The sequence below is a fragment of the Lotus japonicus genome, chromosome 1 (genome assembly GCF_012489685.1).
Source record: "Lotus japonicus ecotype B-129 chromosome 1, LjGifu_v1.2".
Classification (NCBI taxonomy): domain Eukaryota; kingdom Viridiplantae; phylum Streptophyta; class Magnoliopsida; order Fabales; family Fabaceae; genus Lotus; species Lotus japonicus.
This window is the reverse complement of record NC_080041.1, coordinates 71,603,788-71,625,174: the sequence shown is the minus strand read 5'-3', so window position 1 is coordinate 71,625,174 and position 21,387 is coordinate 71,603,788. Positions and strand designations below refer to the sequence as shown.

Sequence of the window (21,387 nt, the reverse complement as noted above, 5' to 3'; positions counted from 1 at the left end):
ATTTTATGTTATTATTTTTAACATCTTCCTTTCTTACTTATTTCTCTTTTCTCTGATATGTAAATTAAACAATGATTGAAATTCATTTAGTAGAGATAAAATACGAGTGAGAGTAAAAATGATAGAGATCCAAATTTTTAATTTGCTATTAAGGTTTCTCACGTTCCTCTTCAGATCGTGGAACCTCTTTCATTCATAAAGAGGGATTTAGATAAACTTTATACAAAACTTGAGCAGTTAAATAGAGATGTATATGGATATATTAGAGGTTTTGAAAGAGATTGAAGTAGTTCTTCCTCTAATGAGGATCCTATTGACCCATTTTTTTTACTTCACGCTTACGGCTCGTTCCTCCACAACCTCTTTAAAAAAATCTAGATAAATACATGGGTTTAAGGGAAGTGCCATTTTAAACTTTGGATTGAAGAAAAGGTAAAAAGTGGCTGAGTGTAACACCGAGCACCGAATTAGCTGGGGCATGTACTTTGGTCGCCCGTAATTTTGTTGTTCAGGTATACTATGAGCATTCAGATGGCTTTTATACTTGCACTTAGCTCATTCTTATACTTAGGTTTCCCTTGAATTACTTTAAAACTTTTGTCCTCTCTCATCTTGGTATTTCTCCTTCCCAACTTCATCTAAATGGACAATAATTTGTTAGGGAATAGCAATTTTATTTGATTTTCTCATCATCTCCCCACCAATCTCCTCCATCTGGTATTTATTGTTATATTGATTATAAGAGGAAAACAATTAAATTAAAACCAAAAAATCTAATCCAATCCACATCATTATAAATTGGGTTGAATCATATCAGATTTGAGTTTATACAAAAATTTATTAGACATTAAAATAATAAAATCAATATGATCGAATCATATATATTTTCCCTTCAAAACTTATCCAATCTAATTCACGAACCCCTCAACTTATCTAAAAACACACCAAGTAAATTTGTCTATCGATTCTGATTTTTTTCCCTCTTTGTTGTCGATTTTTATGTTTAAAAAGGAAAAGATAAAACCACGTGATGAAGACCTTTTCTTTTCTTTCTTACATCTCAAAATTTCATTATCCTTAACCACTTCTTTTCTAAACAAACAAAAGTGACTAGTTCATTAAGGTCATATAATATATTTGTCCAATCCATGGGCATGGCATCATTGGCATGCCTAACCTTTTGTTGAATTTACCAATTACCATGTTTTTTTTTTAGGTAAGCCAAATTTTGTATTGAAATGGAAGTACAAGGGGTACTTCAAACCCAATACAATAGAGGAAACAAGACAGAAAATAAAACAAAGATAAAAGAAAGCTGCCAACCAAACATAAACTAAAAACTGCAGCTACCCAACACGTTGCAGATTGAAGGCAGTATACCAACTACTAATACCACAAAAACCCAACAGAAGCTACACAGAATGAATGCAAGTTATAGGCTCTGCACACCATTCATACAATGAATATGAAAACCCCTTCAAATTAGCAGAGTTCCACTGCCATGCCCTCCATCTCATTAGTTCCAAAATTGTTGTCATGCAAAATCCCTCTTCCCTGAAAACAATTCCATTCCGCATCACCCAAATGGACCAAATACATGCCAACCAAACCGTGGTCAAGCCACCACGGTGCTTCTGAGAACCTCCAAAATCAAACTGAAGTAGATGATCTTTAGGTGTAATTGGCAAAGCTGTACAAAAACCTAACCATCGGTAACAGGCAAGCCAAATGTCCAAGGAAACAGAACAAGAAAACAAGAGATGAAAAGTTGTTTCCAAGGCTCCACCACAAAGCCTACAAACCGCAGCACCCTCATCTAGGGCCACACCTCGCCTAATCAAATTATCACAGGAAGGAACACGGTCCAGCAAGCAATGCCAAGCGAAAGCCTTGACGTTTGAAGGTGCATGAGAATGCCAGATAAGCTCAAAAACAGGTTCAGCTGGGCCAAGTGAAGGTTCCTGTAGAAATAAATAAGCAGAATGTACTGAATAAACCCCATCTGGACTTGGTTGCCAAACCCACAAATCCGGAACACTTTCTTGTAAGTTGCAGCTAGAAATTAGTTGGAACATTTCAGCTAACCACCCTTGTTCCCGCCCTAGCAATTGTCTGCGCCACAGTAAATTCCAGTTCCACTGATGTTGAACCCAGACACCACAATCAGAAATATTCCTATGCTTCAACTTGGATAAATTATACAGCCTAGGAAATTGCTCACGGAGAACTCCACCCCCGCTCCAATTATCCAACCAGAACTTTGTGCTATCGCCACCACGAATTGAATTCTGAATTCCTTCCTGAAACCAGTCAATCTCATCAAAACAACAAGCCTCATGAACACTGCGCCACCATGGGGACAACTTTACAGTTGGATCCTCCCCATATTTTGCAAAAATCACTCGGCACCAAAGAGCCTGCTTGTCTGTACGCCATCGCCAAAGCCATTTGCCCAATAGCGATCTATTAAAGAGGTCAAGATCTTTTATACCCAATCCTCCCACGTCTTTGGGTTGGCAAACATCAATCCATTTTACCCAAGCAATCCGTCTTCCCCCTTCAGTTGCACCCCAAAGAAAATCCCGCATAATCCTGTTGCAAACCTTCACAACACAAACAGGTATCCTAAAAAAAGATAGGAAAAAAAGAGGCAGCGCCGATAAAACACTCTGAATCAGGCAAATCCGACCACCAAAAGAAATCAACTTTTGTTTCCACAAAGCTAGCCTGTTTCGCATCTTTTTAATTACTGGTTCCCAAGTCTTCAGACAGCTTGCCCGAGCACCTACCGGAATACCCAGGTAAATAAAAGGAATAGTCATAACCTTGCAGTTAAGATAAGAAGCAAACTGGTATGCTACCCCTGTCTCAATTGCAATAGTTGCCAGCTTACTTTTATTAAAATTAACCTTCAAACCAGAAACAAGCTCAAAGCAGCGTAAAATGCATTTCAAAGAAACTAAATTCTGAATTGTTGCTTCTCCCAGAAAAACAGTATCGTCTGCAAACTGCAATAATGACACCTCAAGGCCTGAACCCGAGCCCACTTTGATACCTGTGAACTTGCCTAAAGTGACTGTATTCTGGAACAAACCATTCAGACCCTCAGCTACAATCAGAAACAGGAATGGTGCTAAAGGACCCCCTTGCCGGAGACCCCTCTCCATATGGAACTCACCAGTGGGACTACCATTAACAAGCACTGAAACAGAAGCTGACCTCAGACATCCCATAATCCAAGCAATCCATTTAGAACAAAAATTCAATCTACCCATCATATACTCCAAGAATCCCCAATCTACAGTATCATAAGCTTTCTCATAATCAACTTTAAAAATTATGCTTGGTCGTTTTTTCCGTTTAGCATCATGAATTACCTCATTGAGCACCACCACACTGTCCAACATATTCCGCTTCCCAACAAACGCAAACTGACGCTCATCAATAACCTTCCCAATGACGGTACTCAATCTAGTTGCCAGGAGTTTAGAAATCACTTTATAGATGCAACCAATGAGAGAAATAGGCCTAAACTCATTAAGAGCTTGGGGAGAATTCACCTTCGGAATTAGCACAATGAAGGAAGCATTACAACCACGGGACCAAGCTCCCCTACGCCAAAACTCTCTCACAGCCTTGATCACATCTCCCTTTAACACATCCCAGAATTTCTTAAGAAACTTGAAATTAAATCCATCCGGGCCGGGGCTTTTGTTCCCACCACAATCCCAAACAGCAGCCTTGATTTCCACCTCATCCATAGAAGCAATCAGAATAGAATTATCATTATCAGACAAGGTTTTGAATTGAACCCCCTCAAGCTTCGGCCTATTCCACACATCTGCCTTAAATTTGGACTCAAAAAAGGTTTTTACTGCTTCTTTGACCCGAGTCGGTTCTTCCTCCCACAGACCCTCAACCCATAAACCAACAATAGAATTTGTTCTGCGCTTCCAGTTTATAGTAGAATGAAAAAAACCCGAATTCTGATCCCCTTCTGCCAACCACCTGGACCGAGCCTTCTGGCAAAGAAGTGACTCATGATGTCGCAGAACAGACCAAAATTCTAAAAGAAGAGTCTCTCTTGTCACCATCTCTTCTTGAGACAACCCTGTTTCTTCCTCTTTAACATCAAGGATATTGATCTTTTTCACAATCTCCTCACGCCGAGTTGCAAGATCACCAAACACAGTTTTGTTCCATCCTTTAAGGCGCCCTCTTAAACCTTTAAATTTCTCTTTAAGCACATATGAACCCCAGCCTTTGACCTTCAACTCCTTCCATGTGCTTGCAACAACTTCAGTAATCCTTGGATCGTCCAGCCAACAGTTGAGGACTCTAAAAGGTTTAGGTCCCCAATCAACCACTAACTGTCTCATCAACAAGGGGCAATGGTCTGAAATATTGCGGTCCAACACTAACTGGGAACAGTTTGGCCAAACCTGACACCACTCATCAGAAATCAAAAATCTGTCAATTCTACTCTGTGCTTGATTATTAGGTCTCCTCCATGTGAACTTCCTTCCTGCCAAAGGAATATCTACCAATCCCATATTGGAAATAAAAAGATTGAACTCATTCATCTCACGGCGTTGCGAGTAACTGACCCCTGAAACACCCCTCCTTTCATCATCAGATCTAACAGCATTGAAATCCCCAGCAAGGCACCAAGCCGTAATCGGACAATTACGACGCCAAGAGCAGAGAGCCTCCCACATGGCCCTTTTACTGTCAAAATCACAAGCAGAGTAGATGTTAACAATGACACACCTTGTTTGAGACGCCTCCCAGCAACCCACAAGACCAAGGTAGCCTGGACCGATTACACACTCTTCTAAAGAAAAGAGTGAAGAGTTCCAGATACAGAGCAACCCTCCACCTCTGTTTACAGCTGGCACAGCTCTCCAATCGAAAACAGAATCCCCCCACAACATGGCACAAAGCCGTCTGCTAACATCCTGCAGTTTTGTTTCTTGAATGCAAAGCACTTCAACATGGTTTCTACACACCACTTCTCTGATCACCCTTCTCTTTGCACCCTCCCCCAACCCACGAACATTAAAAGAGAGGATCTTCATAGACACCCTCTAACTGCCCCTTCTAAACTGTCATTCTGTCTTGGTGCATCACGTTGTTCCATCCCCATTAATTTACTAATCATCTCCGACTCATCCCCTTCAAACGAAACTCCAACTTCCTTGCCCATGGCCCAAATGTGTTTTGCATCTCTGGCAGCACCACGAATCCATGATGGTTGATGCAGTGGACCTGGTAAAGAAGAAGAAGAAGAAATCGTAGAAACGCGTGTGTGCACCATGGACGGAGACGGAGCTGACGTTGTTGTGCGAACCCGCCGGCGCAAGACATCAAATTGATTCCGAATTGGCACTGGAGATGGCGTGTTTGTTTGCTCCACCGATGGCTGAGGTGTGTCAGTGGGGCGTGAAATTGTGGTCGTGATATTCCTGTAAGGGAAAACTCCAGGATCAGATATAGCTTGGGTCGGGCTAAAATTACCATTATGTTTATCAAGACCCGACCCAATTCCCACTACCCCATCTACGGGCTCTATCTCAATATCCTGGCCCATAGGAAATGTATCCAAGATTCCAGACATGTGTATTCCTACGGATGCATGATATGATGTACTAAATCTACAATGCATGATGGATGACATATGTGAATGGGTAGTTATGGAAATTAATAAGAAATTGGGTCCCTTTTATGTAATTTTTTAATTTATAATTTTTCCTCCTTTGATACATTCATCATCATCATCACAACCCAAGACATCAAATTTGGGACGTTCTGCTTAGGAAGGTCCAAAAAGTCAGTGCAGCAAAAACAAACGATCCGAAGAATAATATCCTTTTTTCATCCTTCTCTCTCTACATTCTCTCTCTACAATCATCATCAACAACAGTGAGGTAAACCATCTCTTCCTCTTCCTCTTCCATTTCACCAAAGTTCTTTCCTTTGAGTAATTTCTTTTGTGGGTTTTAAACTAAAGTTGTGAAACTCACAATTTTTCAGGATCATTTTGGTCTTACTTTGATGGAGATTTGTTAGATAAAACCAAAGGTATAAACTTTCTTTTTCTTACATGGTTTTCTGGTACTGGGTCGTGTCTTGTTTTGTTTCATGTTTCTTTGTTTGTTCAATCTCTTGTTACAGATTCGCTGAAATTGTGTAAGAGATAAAAAAAGGTGAGAACTTTTTACCTCTAGACAAGTGATCATGGCGGTTGCTGAGAATGCTGGAGCCAAAATCGGTTCTTCCGGTCAGAATTTGGACAACAACAACACTGTTGTGTCAGCTGAGGACTCAAGTGAGGTGGAGAAATCGAAGACTAGGACCGATCAGAATCTGAGCAACGGTGGTTTCAACCATGAACATCATCCTGGGAACATAGCAGTTCCTAATGGCAACTACAGCTATAATGCTCAAGTGGGTCAGATGCAAGCAAATGGTGTCCAGAACCAGCAGCTTGTGATGAACAATGATGGGTATGGGGAGAATGGGGATGAGAGTTTCAAGCGTGACATGAGGGATTTGGCTGAGCTGTTGTCAAAGTTGAACCCCATGGCTGAGGAATTTGTGCCCCCTTCACTGACTAATAGCCATGGCTATTTAGCTGGACCTAATGCTGGGTTTGGTTATCCTAACAATTTTATTCTGCAAAATGATTTTGGACAGACTAATAGAAGGGTATATTTTGATTTCTTTTGGTTCATACTATTGTTATCCCAATACTATGATAGTTTTCACATTTTTTAACATGGTTTTAACTTGTTACAGAGGAAGAATGTCTATAATTCTGGGAAGAGAAGAATTTTTCATAAGATAGAAATGGAGAAAAGGGATGAGATGATTCGGAGGACTGTTTACGTGTCTGACATTGATCAACTGGTACAACTTTTAGCTGACTTGTGGTTTCTTTCATTTCGGCTGGTTTTGATGTTTTAAATGTGTATTCATTCCAGTGTTATCAAATAGCGGCTATAGCGGCGTAGCGGATTTTTGGCTAATCGCGACGACGCTATTGCTCACTTTAGCGCGCTATTCCCGCTATTCGCCGCTAAATAGCGGCCGAAATAGCGGATTTTTAGCTCACCGTGATGGTCCGCGATCTCAATTTGACAGCATTGATTCATTGGAATGATTGTTGTTTTCATGTATATTCGTTCAAATTATTGTTGTTTCCTTTTGGCATCTAGGTCACTGAAGAGCAGCTGGCAGCTCTATTTCTTAACTGTGGCCAGGTAGAAACTGTTACAAATTGGTTAAGATGTTTGTTTTCTTGTTAATGTCGGTGCATGGTGTTACTGAACTAACTTCTTTTTTCCTGTCCATAGGTGGTTGATTGCCGTGTATGTGGGGATCCTAATTCAATTCTTCGGTTCGCCTTTGTTGAGTTTACAGATGAAGGTAGCATTTCCATCAAATATATGTGGTTTACATAGTAGTCAATCGCGGATTGCGGCCTGTTGCGGATGACCCCAAAAAATGAAATCCCATACAAGGGAAGACTGCTATTGGCCGCGAATAGCAGGATATTGCTGCCGCGATCCCGTTGTGGCAGGGGTCCGCTATGCTATGCGACGGTGCTATAGCGCTGCTATCGCGGGCTATTGATAACTATGGTGGTTTTATTATTGACATTTCACTGTATTAAGTATTAACATTGTTGTGATTGCAGAAGGTGCAAGGACTGCTTTGAACCTGTCTGGAACTATGCTTGGATACTACCCACTGAGAGTGCTGCCTTCGAAAACTGCCATTGCACCTGTTAATCCAACTTTTTTGCCCAGGGTAATGTTTTGTTTTTCTTAGAAATCCGTTTTACATGTATCAGAAGATGATTGAACAGAGTGAACTTATAATGCATTTGTTTTCTGTCTTTCTGATGGTGCTACATTTCTTAGTCTGAAGATGAAAGGGAGATGTGCTCAAGAACAATTTACTGCACAAATATTGACAAGAAGGTAGTTAGGTTTTGATACTTCCTTAGAACCTTGCTTGGATGAACTATGTGGTCTTTTTCCATTTTGTATTGCAGCAATGCAGCAATCAAAACTCGAGATTCTTAATAATGTATGTTCCTGTTTCTGATGCAGCTTACTCAATCTGATGTCAAAAACTTCTTTGAATCTATTTGTGGAGAGGTTTGTAGCTTTTCATGAAACAAGACCTATCTTGTCTATTGTTGGTTGAATTTTTCATCTTATGAGATATGTTCCTTTATTTGCTGTGGTCATCTTGGTTCAGTATTTTACTGTTTGTTGTCGGTTGAATATAAGTATCTTATATTTTCATACACTCATCTAGGTTCAACGGTTGAGGCTTCTTGGGGATCACAATCATTCAACTCGAATTGCTTTTGTTGAGTTCAAAGTGGTAATTACTCACTAACTTTTCAATCGTCGTATTCTTATCTAACTTGTACCTGTTTACTTAGCTATAATATAACCCTCACAATGAGTGGTACTTCTGGCTTTGCATTCGTCATTTTCTGACATGCGGTTATTATCCCCCTCCCCTTAGATCCCTTCCTCCCCAAAAAAAGTAAAACAATTCAAGTCTGTTTGTACGTTCTACTTCTTCTGGGTGCAACCCTTTCAATAATGGCATTTCATGCTTCCATAGTAGTAACTGCACATTTCCCTTTAAAACAGTTCCAAACAGTCCTTCATTTGATAAAAGGAATCAAGATAAAAGAGGAGTAAATCTTGATGTGTAAACTCTGTAATGGGAGCTGCTAAGATCCTTCTACTCTTTTTTCGTTATGAGTATGATAGCAAGCTACATAAGAAAACACCCATGCACTTTTTTTAAAAAAATATTAAATTTATGATTGTTGAAACAATATTTACTGATTATAAGTGAAAAAAAAAACTCTCATTTTCTCATTTCTTCTCTTCTCTTTTTAAATTTTATATACCGACATTTTTTTGCAAAACAAAACAGAGGACAACAGTAAACATTTCATTGTGGACCTATTGTCAAATGTTCCAAATGAATGACTTCGTCTCCCTTTTCATTAATTTCCTCTTCATCCACATTATAGCAATGGGAATGGGTAAAAATTGCCAACTTCTGTAAATCTGTATCTTCGTTAAAGTATATTTGATTAAGATTTGGCCAGTTTAAGTTCTCTCGCAATTTCTACTCCCTGCAGATTACCATCCTTTTTTGTTTCTTTTTTTATCAACAAGCTGATGCTGTTTTCATTCTAGAGAGGAGTGATGTTTTGGGTTGGTTCTGTGTTCAAAGTCAAGCTTTAACTGTTGATATTCATGCTTAGGAAATAGGGAAGAGGAAAGATGAAATTGATTTTTTTATAACAAACATTAAATTACAAAAAAAATCATAAATGCAAATTATATAAGACACAACGACAGAGGTTTTTTGTTAAGAGAAAAGTTGTAGGTTGTAAAATATTCACAAGTTACTCTATTTTGCACAATGTTGTTTGCGACGTGAACCAGAGCCAATCTGAGTGTATCGTGAAAATAAACTGTGTTCGAATATACGCCACTTGTATGTGTAAGTACTGTTAGAAGTCCCACATTGGCTAGAGATAGAGCATAGATAGCCTTTATAAGGGTAGTGCAAACCTCAACTCTTGAGCTAGCTTTTGGGTTGAGTTAGGCCTCCCAATTTCTAATATGGTATCAGAGCCTATCCTAGATCCATTTGTTGTTTGTTGTGGAGACCTCCCATAATCGGGCCACCCGTTGTTGTTGATCCCATGTTCCAGGTTGTTCAGTCCTGGACGTGAGGGGGTGTGTTAGAAGTCCCACATTGGCTAGAGATAGAGCATAGATGGCCTTTATAAGGGTAGTGCAAACCTCAACTCTTGAGCTAGCTTTTGGGTTGAGTTAGGCCTCCCAATTTCTAATAAGTACATTGTATTGATTAGGTTGAATTGTATTGTTATGGTAATGGTAATTAGGATAACTGTAATAAGTGTAATTAGAACTTTCCTATCTATGTAATATGCTGTGTAATTGTGACACATGGAATTCATCATATGTCGCTCTTCTCCCGCTGTCGACATGTTATCTAGAGCCTAAAAGAGTGTCAACCATGTATACCTCATTAGCCGACTGCCTAACCATGTTCTTTTTCTTCTACAACAATCATCTTTCCCATTCCAGTTCGCCACTTTATCACTGCCATGTCTTTCCGGCAGATTCCCATTGCAGTCTCTGCCATCTGCCACCAATCTCTATCACTATTTATTGAATAATAATAATGTAAAAGTACTCTAGGTGACTCTTTCTTTAGAAATAATCATCTCCACATTCTGTGAGAGAATGATTGCTACAATATTTACTTTTTTCACCTTTGTTTGTCTATGGAGTGTGTATAGGAGTTACTATAATACGGACCTGACAAAGTTCGTTAGTTTCTTGTTCCTCTAATTGCTTACTATAAGCTGCAACATGGAGGTGTTGGACAGCCAGTTTTCTATGTTGTAATAAGAACAATGAGAGGGAAGAAATAGGCAATTGAATAAATTGATGTGTCTGGGGAAGGTTCTAACATGTAAGTGGCCGTTGATGGTCTTTGATCTGGTACTTGAGTATGCTTTTGACCTTTAGAACTACGAATGGGAGAATACAGTTTTTGATGCTTGATTATGTTGCATACGTCAGCAAGGCTCAAATCAGTTGGTAATATAAATAAAATAACTGATGTAGTTAGCTAAAGAATTAGTTGAGAGGAGGATCTAGAGGATATAATTAGTAGGATGGAGCGAATAGTTAGGACTTGGTTTTGGAGAGAAATTTGGGTAGGGAGAGAACCAGGGTGTCTCAAATACCTAGAGTGTAATAGAACTTTAGTTTTGTTCTATATTCTGACCCAGTTCTAGTATACCACACATTACAGTTTCCATGTACTATGTTCCTGTAGCTCTGATAATCTAGTCAGATGCTTATCCATTTGCTGTATATTTTATGGTGAGTCTCACTTTGGGTGATGAAAGGGCATTGGTACTTAAGCATGACCTCAATAAGGTACAATTTGGTTTTCGGGTATCACTTAGTGTTGGTTTGTGTCAAACAACCAATTATCCCAAAAGCTTAAGCTTTAGAAAAAGGCCACATAAATGGTTTTATATTATATTCTAACACTCCCCCTCACACAAGAGCCCACTTGGGCTTGAAGCGTGGACAAAGTACTGACCCACCTACCATGTGCTGAAATTCAACTTTTTATTAAGAATTGGGGGTGGCAAGAATTGAACTCTAGACCACTTAATCATAGAGGCTCTGATACTATGTCAAGAACCAATTATCTCAAAACCTTAAGCTATTGGGTAAAGGATTATTCTAACAGTTTGTTTCCATTTATAGTCACCCATGCTTGGTCTTCCTTAGTTTGAATTGGAAGAGCTATTAAGCTTGTTGGACCTTGTCTGGAACTTAATGATTTCAACCTAACTACTTTTTTAATGATGAATATCAGTTTATATAGATAATTTTCTATCATACAAGAATCGTATTATGAACTCACTTTGCCCCAACACCATGCATCCAAATATTATTTATTTAACCTTAGTTTCATGTTAATGGAGTCATACTCAACCTTCTGCTGTTCCTCCAGGTTTGTGACCTTGTCTAGGCTAGCTATTATTTTGATTGGTTGCTTGCCCAATGCGGTTTAGACTTCAGAGGAGGATCTAGAGGGTATAATTAATAGGAAGGGGCGAATAATTAGGACTTTGTTTTGGAGAGAAATTTGGGGAGGGAGAGAACCAGGGTATCTCAGATACCTAGGGTGTAATAGAGAATCTATATCAATGAACACTGTTTCTTTCTATACTTTGACCCAGTTCTAGTATATTACACATTATACTTTGCTACTTGCTATATATTTCATGGCTGGGTCTCACTTTGGGTTATGAAAGGGAGTCATACTTGCGCATGACCTCATTAAGGTACAATTCGGTTTTCAGGAATCACTCGGTGATTCATGGATCAACCATGTTGGTTTCTGACCTCATTAAGCTATATTGTTGAATGTTATAAAGCTCCCACACTAAGATAATGAGTCTTTTTTATGTTTGAAGATCGTGCATTTATATATCAGCTTAGCTTCGTTAGTTCGAATTTCTCTCCCTTTGGAAGATACATCTTTACAGTTTTTCTTCACTGATGTGGTCCTGATTTTTACTCCCCTAGTAAAATGTCATATTAGGACTTTTATGATAAAAGTTCTTTATATCTTTGATAGTCATCAAGTCTTTTGCTTTTATGAATTATGTGTTGTGCTTATATGTAAGAATGAACAGCTGTCTCAAATATTCTTGGGCTACTATTTGTTGCACCTAGTCTCTTTTCTTATTTGGTTCTCTGAAGGTTTTCTTTGCCTCATTCTTTCAGGCTGAGAGTGCAATTGCTGCTCTGAGTTGCAGTGGTGTGATATTGGGTTCGCTGCCTATAAGGTTGGATCAACTATTTTTCCTTTGATTTTATAACTTTCCTAAACTTCAGCCAGTCTCTAAATTTTGTGTCAACCAATTTCATATTTGGTATGCAGGGTAAGTCCATCAAAGACACCAGTCCGGTCTCGCTCTCCTCGTTCTCCAATGCACTGAATCATCCTTCCATGTATGTTTCTGGGGTTGATTGCTGCTGAGATATATTTACATATATACATACATAGAAACAGATACTGTTGCCCTTTAGTCTTGCAGTATGGTATCTTTGTTTCTCGTTGGGATTATGAGTTATGTGTAGAGTTGGATGACATTTTGAGGATCTTGAAGGCTTAATTTATGATGGGTTGGTCTTGCATAACCAGAGGATTTTATGGTTGGATGTTTATAACCTGTGGAGTTTATAGTTTATTTAAAGAACCATATTACAAAAGTAGTTTCTGTTTTTAAGTTGAAAACCACATTTGGTGCGAATTCTTGTGGCCCCAACGGGAAATGAGCTCAGCCCCTTCGTCGGCATTCAGTTGGGGACAGTTGAAAAACAAACGTGATATTTTACTGTCTGCAATTCTGTAATTGATACTTATTTTAATCTTTCTGGTAAGCCATATGAAGTAGTGGCTGTGCCATCTACTGCTTGTCACCATTGATCAACTGACCACTTCAGCGTTCGCAGGGTAATATCAGAAGCTACACTTTGTAGCTTTTTCTTAGAAGTGATTATGAGGTTCTCAACCATATAGCCAAAAACTTCAAACTTGGTTATTCTATGTTCTGTCTACCCTGGTTTTTTATTTTTTATTTTGAGCCACAATTGGCTGCTAGTATCATGTTTCACTGGCCATGTTTTTTTCCCACCAAACCCTTTGTCCAACAGCAAATCATTGGTTGGTAGAGACCTGGGCCTGTATGATATAAACCAACAGGCTCCTAGATTTCGTGTCGGGAGGAAGCTACCTTATTTTGCTTAGAATGATTCTGAGTCAAACATGTCATCTAATTCCATAATATGTTTCAACATCGCCCAATGTTACAAATCTCTGATCGATTTCTTGTTTCTTAATACTTACCTTTGAGAGTGCAATTCACCTACCTATTGTCCATATCTGTATTACCGAGTCTTTACCACTTGAAGTTTCTATCTAGTTATTTAGCCCAAATATCTTAGAATTTTGGCATTCAAGTTGCCTCAATTATTATTATTATTATTATTTTTTTGAAAGAAGTTGCCTTAATTAAGTGACAATTTTTTGTATTTGAATTGGATAATGCAACCGAGTATATACCTTCATTATAGTCCCTTAATAGATTAGTCTTCTATAGATGCTGGTTTTCAAATTAGTCTTTCCAAAAAGTTCACTACACTAATCATTTGAAGATATATAATTTTCAAAAACTTTGTCCATTCAAAACTTGAAATTATGAATTTGTTGATAATTTTGTACTCTGAAGGGATTAATTTAATGGCGGCATCTATTCTGCACCAAGAGCACCGTGGTGCTTCTAATCAATCGGTGGACCAAATCAAGACAAAATATTTAACAAGAATATATTAATAAAAATTTGAACGGATAAGATTAAATAAAATAAAAAATATAAATTTACCAAAATAAACTTTCCTCCCCCATAGATGCTTTCTTCCCCAACTTCGCCATGACTAGCCAATCTGTTGTCAATTTGCCGCTAATTGGACAATTAGAGATGTTGAGTGTGGTTGGCCAATCTGTTTTTCATTTTCTGCTAATTGGACAATTAGAGACGTTGAGTGTGGTCCGGTTGTGCAAATTGACAATTAGAGAGGTTACTCACGAGAAGGCTTCACGGAGAGCAATAATGGCAAGTGTCAGCGATGAAGGAGATTTTGAACTTCCTTTACTTTGTACGACGACTTCTTTCTCCGCATGGGGCAATGCAACCTCGTGGTTGTCTCCTCGTTAGAGCTTGCAACAGAGGTGCTCCACATGCCTGTGTGTCTGGCATCTTCACCGAGAATGTGGGTTCGAAGGGTGGTGAGATTGCGATGACTGAACATAGGGCATTTGAGTCGTGGGGTTTATAGAGGGAGGATGTGAGTGGTAGATGGAGGGTGAGAAATGTCAGGATGACGGCGAGAAGGGGTTTTCTGATGCGTGATTTGGTCTTGAATGCGTAGAGGGTGAGGAGGACGACTTCAAAGTCGGGAAGGGAGAAAGAGTTGTCGTGGTAATCGTGGTGGCGGTGGACGCAGGAGCGGATGGTATTGTAATGCCATTGGCAAAGAGGATCAAAGTGAGGGTCGCACTCACTGAACCCTAACAACACATTCACCCTATTCGCCCCCTTTTACATTTCATAAAATACTTGCTACGAAAAAACTCGGTTGGAGACTAAGTACCCATTAAGATGTAAATTAAAGAACATTTATTAGAATTTATTTAATCCACTTTTTTGTAAATAAGCTTCAATAAACGTGTATATAAAGTATAAACCAACTCCAAAAGTTGGCTTGCATCATTTAATTAATAAAAAAATGTTAAAATTCATTTTGGAGGATTTATATAACACATGACAAGAATCATTGAATCTTTATTCTGAAACAAGGCAAGAATTATAGATAAATAATGTAAAATACATATAACAATTTAAACTCAAACATTTGTGTCTACATAAGTAAATTAAATGAGTAGTTGATATTTATAGATAATATAGACAACATAGTTGTTGACTATTTATTCGAAGGTTTTCAATATAATCGGTTTGATAAAGAAAAGAATAAAAAATATTAAATTCCTTTTTGTAGAACTTATAACAATTTGAATGACAAGAATCATTGAATCTTACTCGGAAGCAACACAAGAAGTGATAAAAAAACTATATATGCATATATCCATTTAAACTCAAATATTTTTCTTTTTATGAGTAAATGTGTACTTTATAATTTTTTTTGAAAGTGTGTACTTTATATTTATTCATCAATTTGTTATATAGTATAGACAACGTAAAATAGTTGACAATTCATTCCAAGGTTTTCATTATAACCTGTTTGCAAAAGAAAAGAATAAAAATATTAAAATTCCTTTTGTAGAAATTTTCACAAATGACAAGAATCAATGAATCTTATTCTTCATTAAAAAAAGAATGAATTGTATTCTGAAACAAGACAAGAAGTATAGATAATAATTATAAAATAGATATAACATTTTAAACTCAATATTTGTCTTTTAAAAAGTAAATGTGTAGTTGGTATTCATTTATCTCTTTACTCTATCATTTTGTAGGACACCAAACCCAAGTAGACTTTGATGGAAAGAAATATGATTTGTAAATTGATTGGAATTGAAAGGGGCTCCTCTTGATTTTCAAGTTACCACCTCGTAAGGGAAAAGTTCTCTGTCCCTATCCTGGTTGAACGTTGAAAAACTTGATTAGTATTCAATTTCAAACTGAAACAAAGACCACCAAATAGTCAGACACAGAACTTCAAGTTCAAACTAAGGACTGAATTTTTAAGTTAAATAATTTAACAATTTTTACACCCCAGACCACCGACATACATAGAGGTGTGTTCTTCCAGAACCCGAGCTGAGAGATTAACTCTTTCTTTGATCGTGATGTGGTAGTGTAGTGTAGGCGGCTGAGATTACGGTAATGAGGATTTACAATGCAGAGGTATATGTAAAAGACACTCCGAAATAAATAAAGAATTCTCTAAGTTTAAAAGAACACTAAGAGCAATGCTTGCAATATGATCAAACTATATATAAAAGTTAAAGTGAGCGGCGATGAAAGTATGTAACCTTTGCCAGATTGTTATGTGGCTAACACTTGAGGTGTCAACCTTACTTAGGTAAACTTGACCATCAATAAATATCAAATCAAGCTTATGCTAAATTAGTTGATTAGAAAATGAAAATTATGAGTTTAATCGTCCTGACCGACCAGCTTGACGATCACTTGATCATGCAATTATTTTGCTGAGTAGGATAAAAGTTTGTCAAGTGGTCATTTGAGCTGACCAGAACAAGAGCCACCAACTTGATAATAATACTTATGCAATATTAAGACAACAAAGAAATACTATGTATAATGTATCATGTTATGATAAATTAAACAAATAAATCAAAATCTTAGATGAACAATTTAAAATTTACAATAAGATATATGATTATGCTAGAGACGAAATGTTTGTCATAGTTTTCACCTGATATTGATCATGTTATGACAATTATGATTTGACCTTTAATATTAAATCATAGAGACGTGTGGTAAATTTTTTACTTAAACGTAGACACATTTTTAACTTCTCATCTTATTCTAGACTTTTACACTCGTCCACATTTATTTTTACATTTTTACGGGGAAGAGCCTTTTAGAATATTACCATTTTGCTCCCAAATTTTCCTTATAAATATATATTTGTCAACTTATTATTTTCATGTTAAGTTTATGCATTGCTCCAAAGAACAGTAAGAAGGCGATTCTTCTACCTAAGAATTTAAGTGTTTGTTGGTTGATCATTTAATCTTCTCTCCTCATTCCTTAGGATATGTTTAGTATATAGAAGAAAAGTGAGAGAAAAGAAATAAGAAAAAAAAAGAGATAAGAAAGAAAAGAGAAAAGAAAGTGAGATGATTATTAAGTTGTTTGGTTGAAAAGAAAGTGAAAACATAAAGTAAAAGAAAAGAAAAAAATATATTTTTAAAATGATATAAATATCCTTAAGTAAAAATAAAAATTATAATCATAAATTTTGTAAAAAAATATACTTTACATATACTATCAAATAATTAACTTATTTCTACTATTAAGATTTCTTAATATTTTATTATTATTATTATTATTATTATTATTATTATAAAATATAAAATAGGAGGGTATTTTGGTAAAACTCATAAAAACCAAGTGTTGTAATTTGTTTTCTCTTCAACTTGGCGAAGAAAACATATATTGTGGGTTCCGCACGCTCTTTTTTATTCTCCCCTAGTTTTCTTTTATTCCAAAGATTAGAAAATTTAATTGGCAACGTGTTTTCTCTGCACTTGTTTTCTTTCACCACAAAATCATATCAACCAATCGAAGCCTTAGAGTTTTTTTTTTTTTTTTTGTAGGTTTCTAACAAATAAGGATTTGTTCCTAACCACATGCTTTTCTACCCATATAGAAAATAGGAGCATAATCCTAAACCACACTTGATTAACCCATACCCGAAAAACATGATGAAGATCTAGAGCGGAAGCGTACCTGAATGAGCCATGGGAATCGTTGAAGGATCTGGGGTTGTGATCTTCCAATTGTAGATCACCCTTAGGGTTTCCTGATGTTCTCCTCTGATGGGGATGAGGAGAAACTTTTCACGTTACTGTGTTGTGTCTACAATTGGGGACCATAACCCTATATGTAACTGCATCAGTTACAATTCTGTTTTCAATATTTCTAATTTGGCCCCTCATCAAATTAGAATATTGTCTTATGGTATCTGCACAATATCTTTTCATAACACATATGCCCTTAGCCATAAGATCAATATTAAATAGACCACTTTAGTTTTGGCTAATTAAATAATGGCCCTAACACAATTAAAAGTTACATTTGTGACCAAAAATTCTAACAATCTCCCACTGGTCACATATGTAACTCTACGCATGTGTTAGACTTTATGAGCTCAAAAATGCCATTATATACCTTAAGCATATCCAAATAATCTCGTCCATTAGTCATGTCAGTACATAGAACCAAAGTGATTTTCGTTATATCAATCATAACTAAACCCATCAATGATTACTAGTATTGACATAACTAAATGACATAGATTCATTATGAAATGTGCAGCATGAAAATCACAAGAAGGTGGCCTGTACTTGTCAATTTCCAACTGCTCCTACTTTACTTTAGTGAGATCATTCAATAACCTTATTGTACAAAGCATAAATAACAGAATACCAAACTTTATAATTAACAAAAAATTATCCAAATACTAGAGTATGCATGCATAATATCAAACATAGAACACAAAATTTATAAATGACAAACTCCCACTAAACTAAACATTCCTCACACTGCAAAACACTCATGTGAGCAGTGTGCTCATGAAAGACCTTAGGCGGAAGACCTTTTGTAAGAGGAACCGCTATCATGGAGTTTGTCCCTATGTGTTCTATAGAAATCTGTCCACTTTGTACCCTTTCCTTAACAACTAGGAACTTGATGTCAATATGTTTTGACTTGGTCGAGCTCCTATTATTGTTGGAAAATAAGACGGCTGATTTATTGTCACAGTATAACTTAAGCGGTCTTTCAATTCCTTCCACAATTCGCAGCCCAGTGACAAGATTCATCAGCCAAATCTCATGGTTAGATGCCTCAAAACATGCTACAAATTCTGCTGTCATGGTGGATGAAGCTATGAGAGTTTGCTTGGCACTACGCCAAGAAACTGCATCACCAGCCAACATGTAGATATAGCCTGAAGTGGATCTCTTACTATCTTGGCATCCAGCAAAATCAGAGTCAGAATATCCAATAATCTCCAATTGGTCTGACCTCCTATATGTGAGCATATAATCTTTTGTTCTCTGTAAATACCTCATAACCCTTTTGGCTGCTTTCCAATGATCCATTCCTGGATTGCTCAAATATCTGCCTAACATCCGAACTATGAACGCTATATCTGGACGCGTACAAACTTGGGCATACATAAGACTCCCTACAACTGATGCATAAGGAATCTTTTGCATCTCCTGAATTTCTAAGTTTCCTTTTGGGCATTGATTGAGACTAAATCAAAGTCACAATATTTGATTTCATTATATGCTCGCGTGGAGACTTGTGCTTAGTTTGGACAAGCTTAAATCCAATTTAAGGTTGTGCTTATGAATTCGTGGTCAAATGCTCTTGTTTTAAGAGACTTACTCTTTCTCAATTGTCTGACGTCGTCCAATTGATAGACCTTAGTTGATATGTTTCCGCCATGTGAACAAATAAAATGTTACGCCCTTGAACATTTTTAAAAGGTTATGCCTCGTTAAAAACTCTCCCGCCTGGGGTAGAGAAAAGAGTGCATACCTGTTATTCATTAATAGTTGATGCCTCGTTAAAAACTCTCCCGCCTGGAGTAGAGAAAAGAGTGCATACCTGTTGCTCCTTTCTTTTTCTGTACATAATGTTTTATGCTTTGACTGTTTTTAGTCAACTCATCACCCAATGCGTTATCTCAGCTCCAGATTTCATGCATTCCTCAAAATGTGACCAGCTTCTAGATTAGTTGCTGCCAACTCCGATGCCCCTTCTTTAAGGTGGAGAGTTTTGGCCCTCAAATTTCAAGTGGAGCTCATGAAACAAATAAAAATGGTAAGAAGATGCAACAATATGAGGACAGATTGCAAGGCTTAATTAGAATAGAATAAACTAGAGACTTATGCCTTGCAACACAAAAAAAAACTCAAACCAGAATTATTACATGCCTGTGAAGAAACAGAAGGTAACATACAGATTCATACAAACAAGTAGGTCATCATTAAATCAACATATTCTTTGAGGACTCAAATAAATTAATTAGTTGTAGTAAATTAAGTTCCAAACCAGCACCAAAACATATGATTATACTTGATACACATTTCAAAACTCAACGCCTTATCCCTCATAATAACCAGATCACATGAGAAAGAAATAGTTATAAAATCAAACACCTCTAATTAGGAAGTTAACTGCCAAGTTTCATGTTCGGATGCAAATAAGTGCAGGTTCATATTTAAACTACTCAAATGGGCAAGGAATAAACCAGATAGCAGGCATGCTTATGAACAAAAACCACATGATAAGAAAACAGAGCACTATCTGCTACATAAACTGGCAAAAAGCAAACATGCAAACTGGCAGATTATGCAGAGACAGTGTTTTAATCAAGAAGCAAACTTGGACTAGATATTGGAACCAAAATTTTAATTATGCAGGTTATTTTCAAAGCAAACTTGCGGCATATGCATTCACCAAACCAATATAGGGCAATCATAAACAGAAATAGATTCACTAGGAATTAGGCTCAAAGGATTAAATTGTCACCCATCTGGCTTTTGTTTCTTGAAATTCACATAGGAGATTTATCAAGCATATAGCAGGTAATAAAACCAAAATAGAATCATAAAAGAAAATGAGAGCCAATGTGATAAGGTCTGGAAAGAATAAACCAGTAGAAATTGCAGGCGTAGCAGGGAGTTGAGTTTGAGTTGATCTTTTGTTATCATATGCAAAACTGAAATGCAGAAATCGTTCACCGATTTTGTCAAACAGTTAGTATGCAACTTTGATTTTCCATTGCCTCGCTCCATCAAGTGTGGTCCACCATATGCCATGAGAAAAATGGAGATATCAGTCTTAAAGCAAAAACAATCAAAGGAGAGTAGGAAACAAAACACAAAGAAATAATCCAAAAAAGCCAGAATCTGCTTTGGGCGATCCTAAACAAGATGCTTGAGTTTTCTTGGTTTCCCGCATCCTGTTCGCCACCGCCATAGACTAGGTTCACGTTCAAAAGGATCCTCTCGTCAATCTGAACCATAGGTGACATTTGCTCGCCGAATTTGAACACCGGCGACAACTTGCTCGCCGCTGAACTTCAACGTCGGCGACCCTTGCTCGCCGATTTTCAACCGCCAAAAGCAAAAACTTGCTCGCCGGAATAACGTCCCCGCAACAAGCGTGCTCGCCATAACTCCATCGCCGCAACAAACGTGTTGAGATTGCCTCATATGCAAAGTTGAAGTGCAGAAATCGTTCACCAATTCCATCGAACAGTTTGCGTGCCAAACCGATTCGCCACAATTTCTTCTTGATCTGATCCAATTTCTCCATGTTGAATCAAACACAAAAGAGAATTACGAATTTAATTTCCAACTATTGGTAATCAAAGTACAAAACTAATAGAATCAAAACTGAACAGAAGGTATAAGAAATTTTTTTAAAAG

General features: G+C 37.3%; 1 protein-coding gene across 1 annotated transcript; it reads left to right on the top strand.

Moving 5' to 3' along the window:
* The first annotated feature begins 5,771 nt into the window (after window positions 1–5,771).
* LOC130746076 (polyadenylate-binding protein-interacting protein 12-like) lies at window positions 5,772–12,881 on the top strand. The gene is made up of 12 exons (XM_057598588.1): window positions 5,772–5,927; window positions 6,034–6,081; window positions 6,175–6,708; window positions 6,799–6,909; window positions 7,218–7,262; window positions 7,356–7,428; window positions 7,700–7,812; window positions 7,926–7,985; window positions 8,118–8,165; window positions 8,329–8,397; window positions 12,393–12,454; window positions 12,550–12,881. Exons 3-12 carry the CDS (start codon window positions 6,238–6,240, stop codon window positions 12,605–12,607), a joined length of 1,110 nt encoding a protein of 369 aa, XP_057454571.1. The 5' UTR covers window positions 5,772–5,927; window positions 6,034–6,081; window positions 6,175–6,237; the 3' UTR covers window positions 12,608–12,881.
* The last annotated feature ends 8,506 nt before the right edge of the window (window positions 12,882–21,387 follow it).

What these genes read in the sequence shown, in the direction of transcription:
- LOC130746076 (XM_057598588.1), top strand. Translation starts at nt 6,238, where the DNA reads ATGGCGGTTGCTGAGAATGCTGGAGCCAAAATCGGTTCTTCCGGTCAG. An exon ending in TATTTCTTAACTGTGGCCAG is followed by an intron (nt 7,263 to 7,355) that starts GTAGAAACTGTT and finishes TCCTGTCCATAG; the next exon opens with GTGGTTGATTGCCGTGTATG. An exon ending in CTTTTGTTGAGTTCAAAGTG is followed by an intron (nt 8,398 to 12,392) that starts GTAATTACTCAC and finishes TCATTCTTTCAG; the next exon opens with GCTGAGAGTGCAATTGCTGC.